We start from the raw sequence: 25,367 nt of genomic DNA on the forward strand, positions 1-25,367 counted from the left end.
TCAGGCAGATGTGGCAAGAAAAAAACACAGTATGTAATGAAGAGATTGCAGATGGAATTAGAAAGCATAATCGCAAAAAGCCAAATTAAGCTTGCCTCATTTCCCATCCGTTGAGGGCTTGACTTTTCAGCCTCAAAAGCAAAATAATAATATAACATTACACAGGTTTTGTACATACTTTCTCCAACAGACACAAACAAATGCTGAAGCAATAAGAAAGCACCATCCCTCAGAGTCATGGGGATAATGAACTCTTTCCTGGATCATCATGTTATTTTGTCGTGGTTGTGTCCTAGTTTGTTGTCCTGCTTTCATTATTGTGTTCTTTCCCATTTTTTGTGAGTAAAAAGTGTCTCTCTATCTTCTTATTTAGTCCCCTTTGCAGTCAGATTACAGTCCTGTCTGCAGTAGCAAGATCTTTAATGCAACACAAATGTTACATCATCTTAGTATTGTCAAAATTCCTAGGAGCCTATCACAGGCACTGTTATTTTAGAAATGCAGTGTAAAAAGACAGCCCTTGAACAAAGACATTTATAAACTCAAAGTAAGACACAGCTATAAAAGCAAGACACAAATGCATAACAAAGACACAAGCAAATGAAAAAGTAATAAAATACATTGCTCATATCAGAAAAAATATCAGTAGTTCTCTGCATTTATGAAAACATAATTGAAAGCACTGTTGTGCCTTTCATATCAGACCTGCTTTACACTGCTTTCCAAAGCTGCAGTTAAAGGAAGAGCTATTTATTCTCTTCCTTGTCACTGGAGGCTTTTGCCTATAGTAAGCAAAATGCAAGCCAGCAATCATGTAACATATTACAGATTCTTTCTTCTGTTTCCAGTTCCCAAAGCCCTGTTGTGTCCACTGTTTTTCCCCCATCTACAAATTTAATTTCATAAAGTATAACAGGAAGACTAGAGCAAAATCTACATGGTAGTAATGGTGAACATTAATAAACAAAAAACAAAGTGATTCCATATTATTGTATTATGCAAGAGAACAGGATTCAAAAGATTTATGACACGTTTCTGTTTGAAGATTCAAAGGGAATAGCTGGAAAAATACACATTTGAACAAAATGCCTACTGATTATTGTACTTGGAAGAGAAATATCATAATTGTGCATACATTCAAATTCACAAGCAATATGCAGATGAAACTAAGTAGTTTAGAGAAACAAGAATGAGCAATGTATAGCTACTATAGTTCATGCTAGCAGTAATAAAGAAGACAAACATAAAAATATCACTGTTCCAAGAACATGATCACAGAAGATCCATAGTTCATATTAGTTCAGGAAACTGAAACTGAAAAAGAACCAGTATTTCCCTTGCCAACAGCCATCACTGGAAATTCAGAATGCAAGGGAATTCTGCATTTAGTTCCAATTTTTATCATGGCCTGTACCAGATAGCTCCTTTTCTTTTTATGACCAATTTCTTTCTTCTTCTTTCCCTATCTGGAGTTCACTCCAAAGGTGAACCTTATTATTAAGGTTCTTATTATTAAATATAATAATAAAAAGAAGAAAGAGGGATGCAGAAGATCTAATCATGCCTAACTTAGCCACAAGTGTGAGTTTGAACAAGTGACTTTATTTCTCTGTGCCTCAGCTTTTCTCTCTGTGAAATGGAACCAACCACAAACCAGTGCAAATGCAGGATCTCAGCAAACTTTTTCTTGCTTATCAAGGTATTTACTTTTATATGATTTGCAAAAAATCCTATTAGTCAGAGAAAAAAATCCTGTTAGTCAATTTGTTTTGAGGAAAAAACAGACCACAATTAATTCACCTCACTTAATTTTCACCACCAAGGATTGGAAGTGTTTCCCGCACAATAACAACAACAATTAAATTCTTGCTTAATTAATTTCTAACATTAATCTCAAACCATGCTTTATAAATAATTCCTATCACTTAGCATTCTTCATCAATATGTACTAAGTACTGGATAAACTTCCTAAAGTAATTAATTTGTTTCATTGAAAATTTTTCACTGAAAATTGCATTCCCAAAGTTATAGATTATCTTAGATCTGACACTGGAATTACAGGGCAGTCATGCTTTTTGTTATGCAAAACTTTTCAGGCTTCCTGACTGCAAGTGTTTACCACCATTAACAATTTAAAATATATTATTGTGGCACCATTAACAAACATTTAAAATTCTTTCAACATAAGGCTAGAAAGAAAAAAATTTCCTGGGAAGTGCAGAGCTGATACATGAACTTAACTAAAGGAAACCGGTTGTATATCTTTGTGAAAATTTCTTTCTTGATATTACTTGTGTATAAAGGGTTGACAATTTGCCAATCTCTATTTTCCTTGACCTTGATGCTAGACTGAGTGAAAGAGCTTCTGGCTATGGCAAAAATGACTGTTTCTGGCCTATTCTGCTTTATTATTCCCCTCAGATATTCCTTGTGGTTTGGGTTCTTTTTAATTCTCCAATAATTATTTTTATGGCACCAATTGTTATAAAATCTTATCCTCACATTTACAAGTGGAATGATACTCTTGAGGCAGTTTCTTCATGTGTCCCTCACCCAGGAGGAAAAAAATGCATTGATAGAGAACAGTAGAAATTTCATCAAAATTGATCATTTTCAAGCAATGGTTATATAATATCCTGTAACAAATTAAAGACTAAATAGACCTAGAAAAAATGCAAGTTAACCATAAAAATGCAAATACAACATAGTTCAGGTTCCATTTTATAGCTTAATGGTGTCATTAGAGAGAGCAATGAAAACCATAATGATAAGACACCACATTAAAAAAGTAGCAGAAGAAAAACTAATTAGAAACAGTATGGAAAAGGAAAAAACTGTACAGCCTAGAGACATTTATAAGAAGGGAGAACTATGAAAAACCCCATGAATTAGGACTACTCCAGAGTTAAGCTCACCTGATTTTTAGAATTAGTGTATGTGTACTAAAAAAAACCCAGAAATTTGAAAAAATAAACATATTTTGAAGAAAGCTGAACAAAAACCAACAAAAAAATCCAAAAACACAGAGTAGAGGAATGATCTGGTCTCTTTGCCAGAAGAAAAACAAAGCAAAAACACCGGAAACATTTTTGTCATGTGACAGAATCAGCAGAACATACCCATATGTGAGGGTGTATAAATAACAGCAATGGATCTGTTATAACTTGTATCTAATGGAAGAAAATGCAGCATCTTTCCCTTAAAATGGCTCAAAATCAGAGAAAGCACTAAGACTGAAAATAACAGCTTCCTTCTGTAGTTTGCAAAAAATCCAGCAGAGATCAAGACAAAATTGAAAACTGAATAGCAACCAGAGTTCTGACAGCAATAATGAGTCTAGAAAGGCATGTGGATTATTTTTCATTTATTTTTTGTCACCTAAAGCCTCCATCAGGGACAGTTCAAAGCTTTAAGAACAGCAGGCTCCTCTAAGTATTAGAGTTCAGGTTGAAACTGTTAGAATCAGAGCACACTGGAATTTTCAGAGTGCAAAAGTTGTACATTGTCAGAGTACCTCCACTCTGTTTTGATAAATGATGATTTTACAAGATATTTCTTCCTGCATTTATTTTTCTGTCATATACTTCCTCTAGATCTGTGTGTTTTCCTGTTCATTCTTCATATATAGTTAGCATAGAGAGAGAGAGAAAGCTCTTATAAAGACTAAATTTAAATAAATTTTACACACACTCAGATACATGTGGCAGTGCTTCCTCTTTCTGTATTATTCATATATGGACAATTTTCCAAAAGACATGAATAGTGATTCAATGTTGAATTTCCTCTCTCAAAAATTTAGTTCCGGATGGCTCTTTATCATTTCAAACTCCATGAAGATAAAACTAAGCTATTAATTTGGATATAGGTCTGTCTCACAGTGAATTGTTCATTTTTCTTTATAAATATCCCTTCCACAGAAGACAGAATAATTTATTCTGTCAGTTCAGAAAACCATAAGAACATTGTGCTTTAACAGAGAGATTGTTTTTCCCTCTCTTGCTTTCTCCCCTTTGGAGAAAACACAGTCAGCCCCTGTCCAGAAATGTAGTCTCAGATCTAGTTATGTTTTATGTAGGAAGTAAAATTATTTTTCTAGCCTCAGGCAAATACTTAAAAATATATTTTAAGATGCAATTCAACTAACAAGGCCAGAAAAATTGTTCTGTTTACTGGCTGACCAGTAAGAATCTACACTTTTATTCACTGCACCAAATCTTTCACAGTGCAGGAAAATAACACATAACATGATGTGATTTACAAATTGAACATTATCTGCATCTCCAGGTTGGTATAGCAGGCTGGATGTATCAGACATGTTGTGATAAAAACTTCCTAATTACCACTGACATCTGTCAGGCTGTCAACTACCTTTTAAAAATCCTTAGGATTCAGGCTTTTTTTAATAACAGTTTGCAAGGGAATGTTTGCCTGACCAAAAGATATCACAGGATCATAAATTATGGCGTTGAAAGGGACATCTTGGATGATCTAATCCAAACACCTGCTTCAAGTAATTATGGTTTTATATTAGTCTCCTCATAAGTGTACTTAACCTTCCCTTAAAGACACCTAATTAATTATTTTGCTTCTACTCTGGTGACAAATTGTTATACTATCTGATCAACCTCAGTGTTAGAAAAAAATGTCTATATACCCAGGCTAAATTAATTATTCTTCCAAGTACAGTACTGGCCATTACTTCTGTCTGCTACAAGTTCTTGCATTTTTGTCTTTCCTGGCTTCACACATTATGATGGATCCATCTCTTATAATTTCTCTGGTTTTATACTAAAAAATCTAGTCATGATTCTCACAGTGTCATTTAATGAACATGTTATTCTATAACTCTCTATGTTTTTCTATATTTCAAGAACAGGCACCCCACTACTCCTATATAAACTGACAGTGATACTCTTCCAGATCTTTGAAAAATGCCCTTGCTTAGATTTCTTTCAACGCACACGTATTCTTGTTTGTAACAGCTTAAGATAAGATTTCATTTTTGTTTGCATTAGTGACAGAGTCATGTCTTTCTTGAATGTATTTTATTTTATGCCTACGGTCCTCCAGTTTCTCAGCTTTTTATGCTGTGAAATAATAGGATGGAAAAAACTACTGGAAAAAAAAAAGTTTTTGCTGTTGTCTTGCTCTGCTTTTTATGTATTATTTCTTGACCCTGTATTTTAATTGCTAAGTTCATGCATCTGACAGAAGACTCTGAATGTAGAATCTTTCTGAAAATTTCTACATTTAGGTCTACTTCCTTAAAATATCAAAGCAGAGCTAGACTATGATCTCAGGGATGGCAACATCTCTGACATTCCTCACACAGAGTAAGGGGAAAATCACATCTATTTTTTGATCAAGTTTGCTACAGACAGTAGAAACCTGCTGTAGTGATGGAAGTTTTGCCTCAGTCTTCAGAGCAGCCAAGATTTCATATAATATACTTTCCAAAACAGCTGGCAGAATCCTCTGTGCTATAGTAATTGGGTGATAGATAGCACTGAGCTACTGATTTGATAATAGTTAGAGAGGGAGGCTGTGAGGATTTTCAGTACTAGGCAAGGGAATGAACTTGGCTTTAACTCCTGTAAATTATTGCTGTGTATTTTAGCTCTACACATTTTGGCTACCAATCCAATGGGGAAAATTTACCATGCTAAAAATAATATATTTTGGCAATCTCTAGCTCACTGGTGATAGCTGCAACTTTTCTGTGCAGTGAAATCTATTCTGTGAAGAAAAACTTTCTGGTTTATACAGCCAGAACTGGACAAGGTGCCTGTCTCCCCAGTGAGGTCTGCAGGCACTCACCTGTTTTCTTCTGTGAGTGCACAAACACGTTTTTGAGAAAGGTATGGTGACAGCAGGAATAATTTCATGTTTTTCTTGTCAGTCACCTGCCAGCTCAGTGCACTGAGGAGCCAGAGGCAGCACAAGTCAGGCTGGCATGGGGGCACAAATGCCACTGTGCATCTGGGACACGGCAGGGGCGAGAGGCAAGGAGAGAGAGGATGCTCTGCTCAAACCCAGCTAGTGTGTGGGCTGGCTCAGCCCATCTGCTCCCAGCACACCTAAGGATAGGACAGCCTTACAGAAAGAGTGAAAAATAGTTCCTCAGGGCTCCAGCTGCAACTGATGAGCTTTCTTCTAATGGACAGCACCAGTCATTGAGTATAAACTTGTAAAATCAGGTAACAGAGCCTAGAACTTTATACCTGCATATATTCATGGCTGACAGGGTCACTTCAAGGGATGAAAGATGAACATCTCCACTGACAGTTTCTGATACAGTAATTCACAAAGTGCCAGGCAGGTGGCACTGCCCTGTAATTGATATTTTTCCCTTTCTCTTTGCAATATGTATAAGGGTAGTCCAAATTAATGAAACTTATTTCACCCTACCATGCAAGGTCTCATTTGTTTTATGGTTTGTGGCACTGCTGATAGCCTCAGATTCCAGCTAGCAGAGTTTTCAGGGACCCTCAGGAGCTGTAGTACCAATTAATTGCTTTGTGTTTCTTGTCACTGATGCAGATTCTCCAGCCTCAGATTCCTGCAACAGTGAAATAAAAATGTGATTTTACTTCTCTCCAGTCAAAATATGTTAGAGTAGTAGGCAAACAGGATCTTGGGAGCACAGGAGCTCCTAGCAAGGCATAGCTTCAAGTACTTATTGTTGTTTCTGCATTTTCACACTTAGCAAAGCTCCTTGCACATTGCTGACCAGAAGGATGAAGAACTCTGTTTCTATGTTCAGTGTGCAAAAGGAAGTTCTTGCCAAGTTTAATTCTCAATCTCAATCTGCCTTTTCCATTATTTCAGTCCATGAACATGTTTCTTATTCCTGTGTAAGAATGAAGGATAGTTGTGCGCTATAAAATACAAGAAAATACATTTTCTTGTATTCTTTCAGTGCTTCTCAATCTGCACTCACCACTCAAGTATATTTAGGTGAAGAAATAAGTGCAGTCTGTATACCTTGGATGATCTCCATACCCAGACATCTATTGCACGAGATTCTTTCCTTTCCAATTTCTAATGGAAAGACACAAAAAGGTAAAAAAAAATTAAGGTTGTCCTGAGTAGAAATCACTAAGATCTGAAACATAGAACACAGTTACTGTAATTTTCAAGAAGTGTTATGGAGAAAATGGAGGTTTGGATCAGAGTGCTTTTGGCAGTAAACAAGCCAAGTAAAAATGATTTTCAGCTTGGTTTACTCAGGTGGAAGGAGGGGAGAGAAGAGAATTAGCCTGGATTTACAGAATGCTGCGTTTTTGTTCTGAAATTATTTTTGGATTAGTATCTGGACAGATTCTGTTCCAACAGAGAGACTCTAAAAGAAAAGGATTATGGCGTCTTAGAAATAAAATTAGCAAGATTTACTTAGATAACAGTTGAAGAAAGTAGAAGACATGGGAAAATTAAAATTTTTCCTATTTTCAGTAATCTGAGGCATCCCTGAGACACAGGAGAGTAAGAAGTAGAGTTGTTCTAAAAATTAGGTAGTTTTTATTTAACAGTGTATCAATTTTAAAAAGCCTGAAAAGAGAGAAAAATACAAAAATTGACCTTTGCAATGGCCATTACAACATTGTACATAGCATTGTGAGAAACAGATTTTCCTGATGATCTTTTGTAAGATGTCAGTTTTGAAAAATACAGCAGGTATTCAGTAGTTATCTCAGAAAATAGAAGATGTGTCATCATATGTCAGAGCCCCTATTTACAATGCAAATTAGAGAAGATAATTTGACATTGATGAGTGTACGAATAAATCCTATGAATTCTACAGATTCTTTAATCTTGAGGTCTGAAGAAAGAATACAAGGAGAAATTTCTAGGATAGAAGGCAGAAGGATTAAAACCTTCCTTTACTAGTTGGTCATGGTAACACTGGAGTATCACAGAAATGACAGAATGCTTGGAACCCTTTTAACTACCCAGGTTATCTCTCGGTCCAAAAATGCAAAAAGGTCTAACCTGGCAGGGCTTCTACATCAGCAAGCAGAGAATTTACCAATTCAGGGAAGAATAAGCAACCTTGGACCTATAACAACCTGAGTGTGAACAAATAACTAAAAATAAAAGCAAAGTGAACAGACAAAGAGCTGCTAATTTTTACCTACAGAAGAACAGGCTCACAGAAGGGCAGGGTAAAGTGTTAAGCAGTCATCGTTAGCACTCCACATTCTCTGGGGTACCATTGCCAATACCCCAGCAAGGCTTGGTCTGGTGAGCAACAGCAAAAGCTGTGAGGCACAGTAATCTTCTCAAAACATTAAATGTTTCAGTAAAAGGAAAGCAAGACAAGCAGAAAAGGCAGGGATGCAGTCTGTGCCTATGGAGTCAGATAGGCATGGCTTATCTCATGGCTTATACCAAAGCTTCTGGAGGACCTCAAAAAAGGAGTGTCTGCCTCTCACACCTCACTCCCTGAGTGGTCTCTTTTAACCCAATTTTCTACTCTTCCTTTTTCTGTCCTTCACTTTCTCCACTCTTGGTTAAAAGTAAAAGGCAGCAATGCTAGCAGCAAACTTTTTCAACCTACATGACATCACTGTCTTGAAATGCCACTACATGGACAATCTGAAGCTAATGAGCATTTTCCAGTGTGCATTTTCGAGCAGGTAATCTTGAATTAGCCCATTGTAGTTTTCTCACCATGGTATAAGGATGTCTAGTTGCTTCCCATGAAGGCAGGCAAATTAGTAAATGAGGTCTCAGGGAAGAAAGCACTGCATCAGCAGGCAAAAACAGGTCCCTCAGGAATCCTAAAAACCAGGCAGAATTTCTTTAAAGGAAAACAATGAACTAGAAGGAACACGAAGAATAAGAAATAGCCAATCTATTTCCTTAAGGGACAGCACAAAGGAAGAATAAAGAGATACAAAAGAGAAACGTACACTCACAGAATAAAATGCCGAATTTAAAGTGCCTTGTGGTAAAACTAATGCTTTTTCTTGATTTGTTCCGTGACTACTAAAGATACACTTAGGGGCGTTTTGGTGGGGTCTTTTTTGAATTCTCAAGCCTCAGAACCAGAACAGTATTATACTTTCCCTGCCTTCACTGAGTTCTTTCCTGAAAGCGTGGGAGCTCTGATGGGAATGACTGAGAATTCAGACTTCTGAAGGCAAGCCCCAAATTCGGTCTTCGCGGACAGGCAGACTAAGTTTCAAGGAGACCAGGGGAGTGCTTAACACTCCCCCTCGCCCCGGACCTCCCTTCTCTTGCGCTCCTGCAGGATTCCTCCCCTCGCCCGCGGCAGGGGCTGAGCTGCTGGAGCTGCGGGAGGCGCTAAAGCTGCTGGAGGTGCTGGAGGCGCTAAAGCTGCTGGAGGTGCTGGAGGCGCTAAAGCTTCTGGAGCAGCTGGAGGTGCTGGAGGTGTTGAAGCTGCGGGAGGTGCTGCAGCAGCTGGAGGTGCTGGAGCAGCTGGAGGTGCTGGGAGTGCTGGAGGTGCTGGGAGTGCTGAAGCAGCTGGAGCAGCTGGAGCAGCTGGAGGTGCTCGGCTCCCGTTCGGCGGCGCTGCCCGGGGTCCGCCCGGCCCGGTGCGCAGCTCCCCGCCCGCGGGTGGAGGCGGGCAGCCCTCCCCGCCCTCCGTCCCTCCCTCGCCGCTCCCGCCCCGTCCCCCCGAGCCGGGCGGGCGCTGCCGCCTTGCCGGGCCCGCCGAGCGCCGCGGGGAGCGCAGCGGCCCCGGCCCGGCCATGGGGCTGCGCGCCGCCGGCATCCTCGGCTGCTGCTGCTGCCTGCTGCCCCTCGTGCTGCCCGCAGCCCCAGGTAAGGACACCCGCACCCTCTGCTCCGCCGCCGCGGGAAGGGAGGCGACTTGGGAAAGTTTGGGGAGTTTGCCGGGGCCGCGGGGCAGCGGCGGTGATGGGAGCCCGCCCGGAGCCCGCCCGGAGCCCCCGGGCGGCGAAGGTGTCCCCAGCCCTCGCTCCAGCCGGGGATGCCCGTGTGGTCGGGAAGCTTTTCCCTGGCAGCGGACGGAGCGCGTTTCTCTGGCGCTGGCGCAGGGTGTCCGTGCCTAGCGGGGATCTTCAGAGGGATGCTCGGTGCGAATGCTTAAGCAAGCAAACAAAACAAAAACTGCCACTGAGATCTCTTCTCCTTAACTTGCGTTATTTATGCATGATTTAATGGAAATGGTTGTTTTCATCCCATGTAGGGTTGAAATGAGTTCAGCACTTTTATTGCAAGTAGTTTTAAATGGATTTATTTTTCTGGCTGAAAGTACTTCTGTGTTTCAAGTAGTTGTGAAACAATGCATTTGGAGTGGCATGTCGTGAAACAACATCCGTGAATCTGCTCTGGCATTACCCCTTTAAAATGGTGTGTAGGGATATTACATACACTTCTGGTGTGCTAAAGTAACTTTGTATTCTTTTGCCATTAATTCTCTATGTCATTTCACTTACGCTTTAGGAACATTCTATAACACGTTCCAGATTAGGTTAATTTAAATTTTACAATGCAAAAATGTGTCTGAAAAGAAAAGAAAAGGAACATTTCACAGTCTGGGATTTTTCAAAACATTGTAATGTGCATAGGATGTGATACATGCGTATAGGGGTTTTTTGTGCTCATTTTTCTGGTTTGATGTTATAAATCTCTTCTTCCAGGCGTGATCTGTAAAGCTGGCTGCCATCCAGAGAATGGATTCTGTGAATTTCCCAGTGAATGCAGGTAAAAAGATCTGTCAGACTGGGGTATTAGCACAGGAGTGTTCAGCTTAAATAATTCGTAGTCCTGGTAAGAGAGATAGAAACTGAAATGGTTTGGTCTCTGAAAATATGGAGCTGTAATGAAACAGCACTCTGTTAGGATGCAGTAACTGGAAAGCATGGATATTTAGATACCTGTTCAGTTTCCTTCTTCCAGAATGAAGTATTTACATTGATTAGTTGGGTTTTTTTTTCTTGCTGAATGAAATTATTTTCTTCACATAAACGGCTTCTAGTGTCCCAGAAGCACCGATGGTATGCTTTTGTTCAAATAGTAAAATTTCTAATTCAAAAGTTTATTTGTTGCGCATTTGTGAACCAAAAAGGGGGTCATCCTTGTAATTATGTTTATTAAAAATAAACTCTGTCTTGTCTTTTATCTCTTTCAGGTGTCAGCCTGGCTGGCAGGGTGCACTCTGTAACCAGTGTGTTCCTTTCCCCGGGTGCTTGCACGGCAGCTGTGCCAAGCCCTGGCAGTGCATCTGCGAGGAGGGCTGGGTGGGCAGCCTCTGTGACATAGGTTTGCACATCCTTTTCTCTCCTTGAATAAGCGAGGGGAAGCAGCCCCACCTGGTGTTGGAGACACGCAAAATCCTTCTGGATAACTGATTTTTAATGTTAGCTCCAGATAATGAGGAGATTCTGGGCAGCAGCACATAAACCTCGAACTTCTATAATAATTTAGGCAGAAGCAATGCAGTATCTTTTGTAATTGGGCATATATGTGAGCCAAGTATAAATTCATTATATTTTAAACTGTAATTATCAGGGACAAGGCCAACAAACAACTGGTCCCTTCTTGTCATGTAAGCTCTTCTAATCAAAATACAAGTTATTTTGTATATATTAAATAATTTTAAATATTTATGAAGCACATTATATATATATATATATATATATGCTATTTTCTTAGTACTTCTTGAAATGAAAACATTGTGTTTAATTTTTCCTTTACTTGAGCCAGTGATGATTCAGTGAAGTAACATTACTATAACTGAGAAAAAGCTCTTCCTGAACAAAATGCCATTTCCCCCTCAGGTCTGAGGGAAAAGCACAGCTCTGTGTGCATTCCCTCACCCTTTGCCAGTCAGAATCAGCCAGCTTAGCATCAGCAAGCTGAAGAATTGGCCTTTGTTGAGGTGGTTTATTTTGGCTGACAAGGCAAATGTTCAGTCAGAGAGATCTGACAGGATGGAAACCACATGAGCATCCAGGAGGATGCACTGCTCAGCCCACACAGCTGCAGCTGGGACAGGACAAGTGTCCAGGGCCTCATTTCCTCTTCATGCCTTTCAGGCTTTTGTTGGTATATGGCTCATAATTTTTAGAGCATGCGTGAGATCTCCAATACATAGCCAGAGTGGTGATTGATGACAGATTGAACAGCATAAGATTTTCAAGATGACTAAAAGAATCAGAAGGTTTTAGGTAGGTCACATCCTTGCAGTGACATGGAATTTGGTGCAAGGTTCTCAGGTGTTCATTTACTCATTTACTCACCAGGTTTTGCCAGCCTCAACTCACTGACTGCACCCATGAGCAGAGAGAGGCTTCCTAAAGTCATTCCTGGTGTGTTTGCAGGAGCTGTGGTAGCAGTGCTGACATCTGTGGTGCAGATGTGACTCTAAACTCTCACATGTTGTTCTGGACACATCTCACAAATATGTTTGTACCTGAGACAGACACCTAGATTCTCATCACAGTTAACGAGGAGGAATGAGTCCTTCTCTGATCTACAATCAGAGATTTCTAAAGCTGCACAGATCAGTCCCCCCTCTGCCACCTTAGGAGGCTCAGTTCTGTTGCTTATCTGCAAATACAAAGTTCCACATTTTCATAGGTAGCACCACCTGGTTTGATAATGCCACTGACTGGGTGGCTGTTTTTAATACAGGCAGCCTGGTTCTCAGTTCAGGCCAAGAATGACCTTCCTAGTAATTTAGAGACATGCAGGTTATGAGTTGGGCTTGATCCACTCTAAACACGTAGGGCAGAATCAGTGGTAGCATTTGTGACTGTTATTGCAGTCACATGGACAGACAAGGCACTTGAAGAAAGACACCTATGAGTTGGTCTTGGTGTTAATACTGCTGGTTAACCAATTTGGAATGGAGTCTGTCCAACTGGCTCCATGATGCCATGGCATCTTCTCATCTTATGGAAACACAGCCTTGAAATCCAGCGTGTGCACCCCTGGAACCAGGCTGCACAGCACAGATATACACTGCACAGCTGATACACACTGCACAGTACAGGGACCACATCAAACACCGACCATAACAAAGGGAAAATCAATTGAGTCAATTTGTTTCGGGGGGAAAAATGAGAGCCCAGTCAGAGTGTTTGATCCAGCTTGCTAAATCAGATCTGTCAGCCTGTCACCCCAGGCTGTGCCGACACACTCGTGTTAGCAGGTGCATGACCTCCTGCTGGAATCCTGGCCTCAATTGGGCTAAAAACCCAACATACAGTGTGAGCTGGGAGTAAATTGTCCTACTTGTCACCAGAGTGCTTTGCCAAGGCCACATGTTGGCAAACTCATCAGAGAGTACAGGTGGAGTCTCTAATGCCTGTGCTATGAATGCATGAGACAGAGCTTAAAAATTGTCCTGTGACAAACTACAACTGAGCATATCTTCCTCAAAAACACTCAGTGATTGCTTTATGCACTGCAGCATGACAACTTAGTTTGATGGAACTATTAGTTATGGGTAATATGATTGAGGCCACTCATAGTATATGTATAAGTGTAACATCCTGGTTTTGCATTTTCATCTGTTACCACTTGGTGGTTGTCTTTTGAGACGTAAAATACAATAGAGAAAATGGGCTAATTGAGACTAACTATGTATTATATTTTAAAAGAACCTGGTACAACACCCTTTTAAGATGTATTTTAAAATTAAATACCTGACATAAATTATTGACAGTAATGTATATATATATATATGTATATACATACCTATTCATAGATGTATTTCAGAGAGTTTCCATGCTCCTGCATCAAAGTTCATGTTTTCTCCTCCATCAAAGTACACACTTTATTAGCTGCCTTTAGAGTCTGTGAAAATAGCTGGCAAACAGTACTGCTTCAAAAAGCATTTAAGATTATTTTGGTCCCTGTAAAATTGGAGTTTTTAAATACTAAAAGTGCATGCTAAGTTGTCTTGCAATGAGAATAGGCTAATGCATTAGGAAATAGAACCTTTTGTCCAGGAAAGATTGTATTTGAAAGCTAAGGGTGGTGTTTTCTGTGGTTAAAATTTTTCAGTACCTCATGATATCATCTAAATTTCATGTTATTCTGTGGGACGCAAAATATAAATGCTCTTAAATCCCTTTTTATCTTCTTAGAAAGTGTGTATATGTGTGTGTGAGGCATCAGATACCTTCCAGTCAGCACTTCTCTGCAGCTGCTGCAGTAGCTTGCTAAAATGTTTGTTTATTTAGTTTTAATTATTTTAAAAATTCAGTAATCATTTGAGTGGGAAGTGGCTCAGCAGGGCAATTGCAAAGAAAATGAGATGTGTGGCTTTGGGTCAAGACGTCATACAGTTCTTTGTTCTGGTACAGTTATATAAGGGTTGAATGTAGCCCAGCCAAAAGATGATATTTTAACAGATTTTTTTGTAAATTGATGATCTTTGTTTTTATGAAACATTTGTTCATAAGCACATAATGATATGGGCAGGGAACAGGGAGAATTCCCAATTCCTGATTGCTCATGGAGAAGCCAAAATTCTGAAAGTATGACTAAGACTATCTAGAAGTTCTTTGTTCCACACTAATATTTTATTTCTAATCCTACTTATTTATAGAATCGAGCAATTCAAACACATTTTGCAAGCAGGAGCTAGAAAGAGCTAGAAATAAGCTGAAATTGCTTGCAGTAGTCGAACAATCTGAATTCCATTTTTACAAAGGGGGGAATAGATCAGAATTTATAAAATGCAGGGTGAAGTATTGCTAAAGCTATATTTTATTTGAAGTATTGTATATCATTCACAAACTCTTTCTCATTAGATTAATCAAGGCCTGTTGGGTATTTTTAAACAGATATTCATCCATGTTCAGCAAAACCCTGCACCAATAATTCAACGTGTATAGAGACTGGTGATGGAGGATATATTTGTCTGTGTGCCCAGGGATTTACAGGAAAAAACTGCCATCTCAAGAAAGGACCCTGCATTATTAATGGGTAAATATTGATTTCTGACATGCATTTAAAATCTACACTTCTATTATTCAGAATTCTTTGCTAAGTGGAATTATATCTGTGTCAAAATACACAATGCTTCTGATAGTTGCTGATATTATCAAACTTTACAAATCGGATCTATTAATATTTTAAAGATTTAAGAGATTATCAGTGTGGCTTTCTGTGCGCAATCTGAGTACTAAAAGTGCTAATTTGCACATTTTATTGTGGTGAATTTATGATGCCTGCTCATGATTTTTGTAAGAAAAACTTGAAGTGACTCCCATCCTGTGCTCTCACCTCTAGTGAGGGCTAATTTATACACAGCCCAATAAGAGCAGTAGCTAGCACAGAAGCTGTCTGCATGAAAACACCTAGCCCACCAGCTTGCATTTTTTTCTTAACCAACATATGCTAATGTGCTCATAGTTAACTGAAGGAGACAATCTCACTTCCATCAGAGCAGGGAGACCATTACTCTCTGTTCTTTAAAAGAAATGGGGCATTAAGAACAGCTGTGCAGTAGGTTGAGGGAGGTGATCCCTCCCCTCTGCTCACTCTTGCTGAGGCACATCTGGAGTGCTCAGTCCAGTTCTGGGCTACCCAATACAAAAAGGACACAGCCATACTGGAGAAGTCCAGTGACTTGTGAAGGGCCATGGATATGATTAAAGAAAGGGAACTTCTCTCCTGTAAAGAGATACTGAGAGCTGGGTCATTCAGCCTGGAGAAGAGCAGGCTCTGAGGAACTTGTCCATTGTGTGTGAGTACCTGATGGGGGGAAGCAAAGATGACAGAGCCAGACTTCTCATTGAGGTGCTCAATGAAAGCTCAAGAGGCACTGGGTACAGGCCAAAGAACTTCCACCAAAATCACTAGTAGAACTGCTTGGGAAAAAAAAGAAGACTTTCAGTGCTAGAGAAAATGTGAATTTGGGTTTCTGTTCAAATCTAGAAGCATCTGCTGTCTTCTAGCTCATCAAAGTTCTGATCCCATAAACATGCAGAATGCCTTTATGGTGGATACAAACTTGGTAAAACTATCACTCTAAAATCACAGTTTTCTTTTAGGAGATTGCCTTCTTGCTCTCTAGCTCTATATGGATACCCTCTGGTTCTCTTTTTGCTCAGTGATAGATAATGATGAGTATTCAGATCTACCTTATGACTGAATCTTCCTGAAGACTTGTAAATTCTTGTTTAAGGAACATTAACATCTCTCACTCTCTCTGGCAAGAATTGCCATTCTTTCACAACTTCAGTAGATTTTTTTTGTCATCACTTTTATTTGGGGGATACTCTCACAGTTTTTTCTGGGTTTACTTTCAGCCTCTAAGATAGCTACTCTGATTTGCCTATTTTTCTTCATTGACAGTAGGGAAATTTAAGCTCCTTGAAAGAGCCATGGCTCAAATCCAAGCTACTTGCCTAGTATTGGAGATATGAATAGGTTTTTCTGATTTTCACCTGTAGACCAAATATTTCAGTAATTCAGTGTGGATCTATATGCTTATCCCATATGCTTATGATTATCCCAAAAAACAGGTGAATTCTAAAAATACAGCATCAACAAAATAATAAAGATTAGTTCCATGTAATTCCTTAAACACCTTATGGTTTTAAATTGCTGAAACTCCTTTTTTTGTGTTGGCACTCTGTTTTTGGACTGAATGCTGATGAACTAGCCTGGAAATTGTGAACAATTTTTCTGAAGAAAGCAACATAAGTTGCTTTCTTTCTTGAAGCAGTGATTCTTTTTCTCTAGGAAGCTGTCTTTTTCCGGAAAATGAGCAGCAGGCTCTGCAAATCTGCATTTAGTTCAAAAAGACAACTGTTGTCAGCATAAGCACTCCGTGTCTGCTAATAATTCACAGTCCACCAGAGAGTGCATCCCACATTGTAGAAAGAGACCTCATCAGATGGTGCCATTTCATTCACCTCTCATTTCCTCTTCACCTCAGTGGTAATGTTAAAAATGTTGATTTTACTGAGCATTACTGCTGGCTTCTTAATATTCCCAGGTGGAACCAGAGCAATTCACAAATCAAAGTGTTTTTTCTAGTCTGCTTACATGTATCTGGAGTAGTGACCTCTCTGTGATGTTTGGAGGTTCCTGCCCTGAAGCAGAGCAGTGAGTGGTACTTTCTAAAAGAAACCAGACTATCTGGGAAGCAAAGAATGGTATGGAATGGTTCCTACAACTAACCCTTAATGTGCAACACCTTGCTGTATGCCAAAAATGCAAAGCAGAAGAATTTATTCAAGGAAATTAATATTAAGCCTTTATTTATTTTAACATATTTAAAATAGACAAATGCAACTCTGTTAGTAAAAAATGAAGAAAATTTTCATAATTCTGCATTTTTCCCCTTAACTGTTTTTTATTTCAATATTTTACATTTCTGAAAATTTCAGAAAACGGAAAAAATTCAGAACTTATGTTCTCCAACAGTTTCTTCCCATTTCCCTAGAAAGTACTGAGATTCAACCCGGCCATGAAGGTTCAAACTTCTACACATTTATGTTGGACAAACCAGCTTGTCCAATTTTCCATGGGACCTGTAAAGCTAAGGGAAAGTGCTAGGTTCTCCAAGACAGCCATAACCACTGAAGGACTGTATAACTCCAATTTCCATATTTTGATTAAAAAGACATAGTGACTGGTTAATATGTTGAAGTTCCTTACCTCAAGTTATCACTAACCATGTCTATGTCAAATCCCAGTTTTGTTTTCCTAATACTGCTCCCAGACTTCCAATATGTTCTTTTAGTGCATTTTTACCAAGAACAGTACTAGAGGACAGAGCAGTTACTGTGGAAGCTGCAGAAAGCAGACAGATGATTCCTCTGCCAGAATGTTCAGACTCTCCTGATGGGTGGCTGCTGGGTGTTTCAGTCCCCAGTGAAGCCAGAGGTGCTTGGAGCAATCTCTACCAAAGGCAGTCCCAGAGCAGTGGTGACAAACCCAGCCTTGTTGTGATCAGGGACCATTTGTAGACAGGAGCTTACAGCTCTTTCACAGTCATCTCAGCCAGACATCAACAGATCTTGTAAATCTCTGTGTGCCACCGTGGAATTCCACAACAGCCTGTTGCTACTGACTGCTGCACATGTGAAATGTCTGCATCTGAAGCTGTGGTCTTCATCACCCCTGGGACTTTGCCCTGGAATTGGGGGGCCTGAAATAACAGCTTGGACTTTTCAACTCTCAGGCAGTACTGTGCTGTATGTCTTCAGGGATACATAAGTATTAAGAAAAGTTTTGTTGTCAGTGAGGCTTGTCCTAAACTTTGCCAAGTATTTTTCATATTTTACAAAGTGAGTTTTAAAAGCTTGGCTGATGTGTGATGAACTGCCGTGAAAGTTTGAGGGTTTGAGGTTTATTTGTAAACCTGGGACTCAGGGACCCTTGTCAGCCAGCAGGGACAGCTAAAGGAGCAAGAGCACTTTGCACAGATCCCCTGAATTAACACATTTGTGCCAGTCAGTGGTGGCCTCATCTTTTGGCATTACACTCAGTAAGGCACAGTTGCATTGTAAAGATAGAAAAGATCTATCAGTTAATTTATGTCACCTAAAACATGTTATCAGGCTGCTAGATGGGAAGTACTAAAAGAGTTTGTAGAAATACTTGGTTTCATATGGTCCTGCTCTCACATTACAGCTGTCTTTGCCCAGGCTGAAATTCTCTCATTGATATTTTTTTGTTATAATTGTATTGATCAAAAATTTCCTCTGAACAGCTGTTTATAGGAAAGTATCTGTTTGCTTCTGAATTGTTTGTGTCATGGAACAGACAGGCAGAATAAAAACAATCAGCTTTATGCCTAGCTGCTGTGACACTGTTTTTTTCTGCCAATACAATATATAGATTATTTTAGGAATAATCAGCTAGAAAGGAAGCAGCCATGGCTTTTCATGTCTTTGTTCTGTCTTGTGTGAATAGTTGCTTAGCTAAATAGCTCCAAGCATATAAAAATATATAAAAATAGTGAGAAGCTTAATTTGAATAAATGTTTGAAATAATTTAAAATCCCTTCACAGCTCATTGGGTTGAATCTATATACTGGTGTACTAATCCTGCCCAAAGGGTCAGCAGAAGATATTATAATCTGTATTGACAATGATGTTGAACAAACTCATTTTTTATTCAGCTTCACTGACTTCAGTGGATTTGCATTCGGAATTGGCTCTTCTAAAGAAAAATAGCTCTTTTTATTGTATAAATTGTTTCCTAATAATTTCTTCCTTTGGACTTCAATTTTGTCTCTGTGTTTGTCATGTGTCCTAGTTCTCCCTGCCAGAATGGAGGAACATGCATTGATGACAATGGTTTTGCACCCCATGCTTCCTGTCTGTGCCCTTCTGGTTTCGCTGGCAACTTCTGTGAGATAGACAGAGACGACTGCGAATCCAGCCCGTGTGAGAATGGAGGAACCTGCACAGATGTCGGAGTGGGTTTCAGCTGTTCTTGTCCCCATGGCTATACAGGGAAGCTCTGCAGCAGCCGTGTCACTTTCTGTGCAAGTGGCCCGTGTGAGAACGGGGGCACTTGCAGTGAGCATCCCCAGGGAGGGTTCGAGTGCATCTGCAAACCAGAATTTGTTGGCGTGACCTGCAAACATCCCAGCAAAAACACAAGCCTCTCTGGAATGAATATGGAGACAAAGCATATGCAGAATTACAAGCCACCCTCAAAAGCTCACCACAGATCAGTGCACCAACAACAAGAAATCCTGAAAATAACAGTGAAAGAAACAATTCAAAATGCAGATCCCTTAATGAGTAGAAGCCAGGTGATATGTTTTGTTGTGCTGGGCTTGCTTACGTGTCTTGTTGTCTTGGGTACAACTGGGATTGTTTTCTTTTCAAAATGTGAAATGTGGCTTGCTAATGCCAAGTATAGTCATCTCCTGCGCAAGAAAAAGAACTTTTTTCTGAAGTCTAACAATGGGGAAAACCTCTCAGTTAATATTATCTTCCCAGAGAAGATCAAATTGACTAATTACACTAAGAACTACACTGCCATCTAGGCCCTTGAAAGCCAAGCAGCATCTTGCAACTTTTCATAGCAATATGTAAAATTTATTGCCTGTGTTTGGCCTCAGTATTTGTGTGTATATTTGCTGTAAATTGTTCTGAGTGACAATGAAGAAATGTCATGGATCTGTCTTGCTAAGGATTTTTTCATTCCCCAAAATAAAAGGTAAAAAAAAAAAAAAAAAGGATTAAAAAGTAAGGAAGGTTATTTTAATTTCTCTTCAAGGCAGCTACTTTTTGTAAAATAAAAAATAACTTATCACTGCAACTGTATTGCAGCTTTCTTGTCTTGTGCATAGTTCATTTGGCAAGTACAGTACTTGCAAATTACTCAGTAATGCTTTTTTTTCTATTTAATAAACAGCAGTTAAGGGCTATACTGGTTTATTTATTCATTTCTAAACCTTACTCTACAGCAATGTCTGCAACAAGTGTCCATGCTGAACTCATTTGATATCTGATAAAATCTTTAGAAATTGCAACCAGCAGGAGCAAATCCACACTGATACCTCACCTATTCAGTCAGTGTTGCTATTTTTACATGCTTATAAGAGAGATTCTGTAGAATCTTAGAGGTCTTTGGGATATTAACTTCAGGTTAAAGGTCTCTCACTTGAAAACCTGCATCTATAAATTGTTCTATTTATCTATTTTAAAATGTTAAAAAGGTGTTCAATGTCTTTCTTTTTAGAGACCTAGTAGAGATTAAAGGATCAGATTCTGATTTTTCTATAAATATTTCTTAAAGACCTCTGCTGAGTGAAGTATCCTTCATGACTGTGTCATGTGGAGAAAGGAAAAGATGTCACGTGTCACCTGAAATAGGACAGCTGCTTTTAATTCTTCACTCCTGCTTTTTCTGTCACTTTTCAAGGAGAGGGCAAGGTTTTCAAGAATCAAAAGCAGCAGTGGCAAACAGGCAAGGGGTCATGAAAGCCATAAAATTGTCAGGGGCCTGGGGGCAGTGATAACTCTTAACCTCCCTGAGGGGCCTCGCACGGAGCTCTCACCCACCTCCCGCCCGTGGGACCATTTTGGGTCAGCCCAGCACTGCTGGTTCTGTCTGAGCTGGGCTGAAACTGTGCCTGCACTTGGTGCTTGGACTACTCCTGCAGGAAGCCCAGCTGCTGAAAGGACCCTTTGGACCTGTGCTCCAGCCCCGTCTCTGGCCCTGTCTGCTTTTGCTGCTGCCAGGAGCCCCCGGGTGGCCCCTGGAGCTGGTTCATCCCCTGCTGTGTCTGGAGCTGCCAATGGGCCCCGTTACCAGCTCCAGCTCCTGCGGGCCTGTGGGGCTGGTGGGCCCCATTACCAGCTCCAGCTCCTGCGGGCCTGTGGGGCTGGTGGGCCCCGTTACCAGCTCCAGCTCCTGCGAGCCTGTGGGGCTGGTGGGCCCCGTTACCAGCTCCAGCTCCTGCGGGCCTGTGGGGCTGGTGGGCCCCATTACCAGCTCCAGCTCCTGCGGGCCTGTGGGGCTGGTGGGGCCACGGGTCTGTCTGTCCCACCCTGGGCATGACCCTCCTGGCCCTCCCAGCTTTGTTCCTAAATGGCCAACCTGACACTGACTGCTTCCTGTAAGAAAAAACAAAAAACAAAAAACCCAAAAATACCCCCCAAAAAAAACCCCATGAAAACCCAAAAAACCCCACCAAAACAACCAAACCAGTCACTTCCCACAGCAGTGCCTAAAGGTGTCTTTAACCGCAGTTTTGTAACAATTTATTTCCCCAGCCACCCTCAATAGGAATGATTAGCAGCTTCTCAGTTCTCATAACTGTGCTATTCCCAAATCCATTAACAGCTGCTCAATTTTAAAAAAGCCTTGAAGCATATACATGGCATTACAGTAAGATTTTTTTTTTTGCTAATATCTCTCTGAATTGCTACAAGTATGTAGCAATATTGTTGATAATATTTGCACATATCATAGTATTATGATGTAGTGCTAAGAGGAAAAATGGTACTCAGGTATTACTGTGGAAAGTGGTGAATTCCAGATAACTGGGTCAAAACTTTAAATGAAGAAGATGCTCCTTCTCAAAGCTCTTGTTGGAAAGACAAATATTTATCAAACCTAGCAACTTTTCAGTCAGCTGTAGGGAAGTTTGAAGACTGAGAAACCCAGATGAATGTAAAACTAGGTAAGCAGAGTTGAATTTCAAGCCATAAAACATGAGTCTTAGGAGCTGACACACTTCTTTTAAAACAATATGTTTTAAACATATAATTCAGTATTGTTCATTTTAGCTTTATTAGAAATATGTTAGGGTTAATTTGGAGAAAACCAGAAACATGCATAACTCCATTGGGTATCTTGCAGCTTTGATTTAAAACCAGTTACAACTTTAGGTACCTGCTGGGAGTCAGTGGTTAAATTCTTGAGCTGCCTGTACACCTTCCCCACACCTTTGAGCAGAGGCTTCCTTATCCCTTACAGCTCAGTCTGCTGCAGAACAGAACAAGGCTTTAAGTAACAAAGCTTTGTATTTTAAACATACAAAACTTAGGAAGTTGTAATTCATATTTATAAACTATCATAATTTTTATTTGGCCATGGTGACCCAATGGGCAGTTCCTCCATCGCAGTGAATTTCTTCATATGTAGACAGAAGAGCATTTTTGAGAAAAGATCATTTGCACAGCATGGAAAAAGAGTAGATTTCAGCTCTTAGTATCCTTCCTATCGTTGGTGGTCTATTCTCCTGCTACCTTCTCCAAAGAGAAAAAGGTTACCTTAAGCATGAAAGTCTGGAGAAAATAGTATATTTCTTTAGCTCCTTCGTTCCAGGAAATAATTAAACATGTATGTTTGTATCTCATATTTGTGTTGTTGGTGTAGTGAATAGCTCCAAAGCTTTATCACCACACAAGTGACAGACAACTAGGATGATAAAAAATATTATGGATAAATAGCCTGCAAGAGGTCTCCAAAGCAAGAAGTTTAAAATAAGCATTGTGCATAAACACTGATGTAAGAGCAAAGAGAAGATAGAACATTGACACCAGGTCAATTCTATGTTAATTCCACATATTTTTTATCAGTGGACAGAAAACAACATATCTATGATACCCATTGCCATGGTACCAACCTATGTTCCCATGTCTCACATTTTGATTTCTGAATGTTCTCCTTTAATCAAGCAATGATGCCTCTGAAATTCAAACTCACCTCCCTGCCTTTTTGCCTGTGTAAACCAAGAAATAAATAAGGACAGCTAGGCTGAGGGATGAGTAAGGACAGTGGGACACTTTGTTAAGGGACACTCCTTCTTGTCCCCAACACATGAGGAAATATATTATTATAATTTCTTTTATTTTAACCACCTCCCTTTGAGCCATCTTAATCTCTGTGTTAACAACAACAACAACAAAACAACAACAACAAAACAAAACAAAAAAAGGATGTTCCACAAATATCTGGTTTTTTGAGATAGGCCATGGATGCTTTTTGCTTTTCCAGTTTGGTTTGATTGTTTTGAACTTGTTTGGGTGAGTTTTGGTTTTGGGTTTTTTGAGGAGAGGAATGTTGGTTTAGTTTTCTTCCGGGGAGGGGGAAAAACACCATGGTGGGGGAGAGGTCTGTCTGCTGCAAAAGTAGAATGAAGAAACAATCACTGAATTCTCAAGAAGAATACATACATGTTTTTTTCCTTTTACTGCCATTCTTGATGTTGGCCCATAAACCAACAATTGCTTTGGATCAATGAGGATTACATCTGTAAGTGCTAAACCATCTGCTGATGATACTTCCACAGCAGCCCAGCTAGTTGGCTCTTCTAGGTTGATAACATGAGGGTTTGTTTCAAAGAAATATTTAGATCCAGGTGGACCACAGTGTTCCTATTTAAAACAGACCTTCAGCTTTTGAGAGTGAAACAGTGTTAAGGACCTGGCTGCAGGGATATGTACAAACCATCCCTGAAAATAACAGGGCAGTTTGCACTGGGCCAGTACAATACTTTTCACAGCTATGTCATTTCCTCTCTAAGTTCTCAAATTTGCCTTGGCAAATTTATTTACTATCACAGCCTGAAGGGCAAAACAATTTGCTATAGATATGGCATGCTCTTTGTTTTTATAAATACAAAAACTTCCTGGCAGAAATACATGTGTATGCATCCAGAGAACATGAAATCATTGCACATGTACTATACATACATTGTGAATTTTCCAAAACACATCTCATTTACTATGCATTTCTTGTGAATAAGGCATGGACAAGTCCTGTGTTCCTGGAATTCACACAGCCTAGGAAAATATCCAGTTATGCCTGGCTTAGGTGGAAGAAATGTCTTAAGAGAAGACTTTTGTAGTTGCTCAATCCGTATTGGAGTCAGCACTTGAGGTCCACAAAACAGGGCAGCTTTGTTGCATCTCTGTGGCCATTAAATGAGAGAAACCCAGAAAAATTTACTGGGATTTTGTCCTTTTTAACATCATGTAATATTTTGAAGTTTCTCCAAATTTTCTTATAGGAGATGAAGGTGCCTTTTAAAATTATTGTAGTGAAGGTTGTTGTAAAACTTTGCAAGAGGAGGACTAAGACTTCATGTAAAGGGGAATATTTCAGTTTCAAATATAAACTGAACTGTTGATCTGGGATTTGAAGAACCATTGAATTGATTGATATTTGGTTATTAGCTCTAAGACTCAAAATGATAACTTCAGTCCCCTGTAGGTCCCTGAGATGGGGTGTGCTGAAGCTCATATCTGGGGGTCTCAGAGTGGGTACACAGTGAAGATCCTTGTCCCTAGCAATTGAGACAAATTCTACAGGCACAGAGTAGCCTTCTTATATTTTCATGGTCTCTCAAAGTCAAGTCTGAGCAACTGCAAAGAGGCTAAAATATCAAAGTGGGAGAGGAAGAAAAAATAGAAGAGGGAATTAGCCAGGATTAGTGAGAAATTTTTATTAGACCAGGAATGTTTTTATAACATGAGGCTTGGAGCAAAAATATTGTTTTTTATTCTTTGTCTTTCCATCCCCTTTCCTCTCTCAAAACAATGTCCTTACTATTTGTTCCAGTCTTCTACTGTGTCTGCCCGCTTGATGGCAGCATGTGAACGCAGAACCGTTTGACTCTCCTCAAACCGCTCCCTTCGCGTTTCACGCTGGAAAGTTTGTAACCCGCTCCTGGTGACTGGCTATGGGAAAATGGCAAAAACAAAGAACCAGAACATGCCAGTAGTCCTTCGCCTCTAGGTAATCACTGCTTCTGACATGGTGAGCTACAGCAAAACCACATCTGCAGCAGCAGAGACAGACAGCAGTGATCCTCCAGAGAGAATTGCTGTTCTCGTTTGGAATTAAACTGAAAGTAGAATTTGGCCGTCCTTCTAACGTGTCCATGGCTTTTGGTAGCCCAAACGCAGACACTGTGTACTTTTAAAGGGTTCAAGGGC

At 39.8% G+C, this 25,367-nt stretch overlaps 1 protein-coding gene across 1 annotated transcript; it reads left to right on the forward strand.

Annotated features, from left to right (window-relative positions):
• Positions 1-9,713: 9,713 nt before the first annotated feature.
• DLK1 (delta like non-canonical Notch ligand 1) lies at positions 9,714-20,334 on the forward strand. Its single transcript, XM_059474911.1, has 5 exons — positions 9,714-10,029; positions 10,629-10,692; positions 11,120-11,250; positions 14,787-14,928; positions 19,219-20,334. Exons 1-5 carry the CDS (start codon positions 9,714-9,716, stop codon positions 19,958-19,960), a joined length of 1,395 nt encoding a protein of 464 aa, XP_059330894.1. The 3' UTR covers positions 19,961-20,334.
• The last annotated feature ends 5,033 nt before the right edge of the window (positions 20,335-25,367 follow it).

Source organism: Ammospiza nelsoni, chromosome 6 (genome assembly GCF_027579445.1).
Source record: "Ammospiza nelsoni isolate bAmmNel1 chromosome 6, bAmmNel1.pri, whole genome shotgun sequence".
NCBI classification, from domain to species: Eukaryota; Metazoa; Chordata; class Aves; order Passeriformes; family Passerellidae; genus Ammospiza; species Ammospiza nelsoni.

Coding starts and splice junctions, on each gene's coding strand:
- DLK1 (XM_059474911.1), top strand. CDS start 9,714: ATGGGGCTGCGCGCCGCCGGCATCCTCGGCTGCTGCTGCTGCCTGCTG. Junction 10,693..11,119: donor GAATTTCCCAGTGAATGCAG/GTAAAAAGATCT, acceptor TATCTCTTTCAG/GTGTCAGCCTGGCTGGCAGG. Junction 14,929..19,218: donor GGACCCTGCATTATTAATGG/GTAAATATTGAT, acceptor CATGTGTCCTAG/TTCTCCCTGCCAGAATGGAG.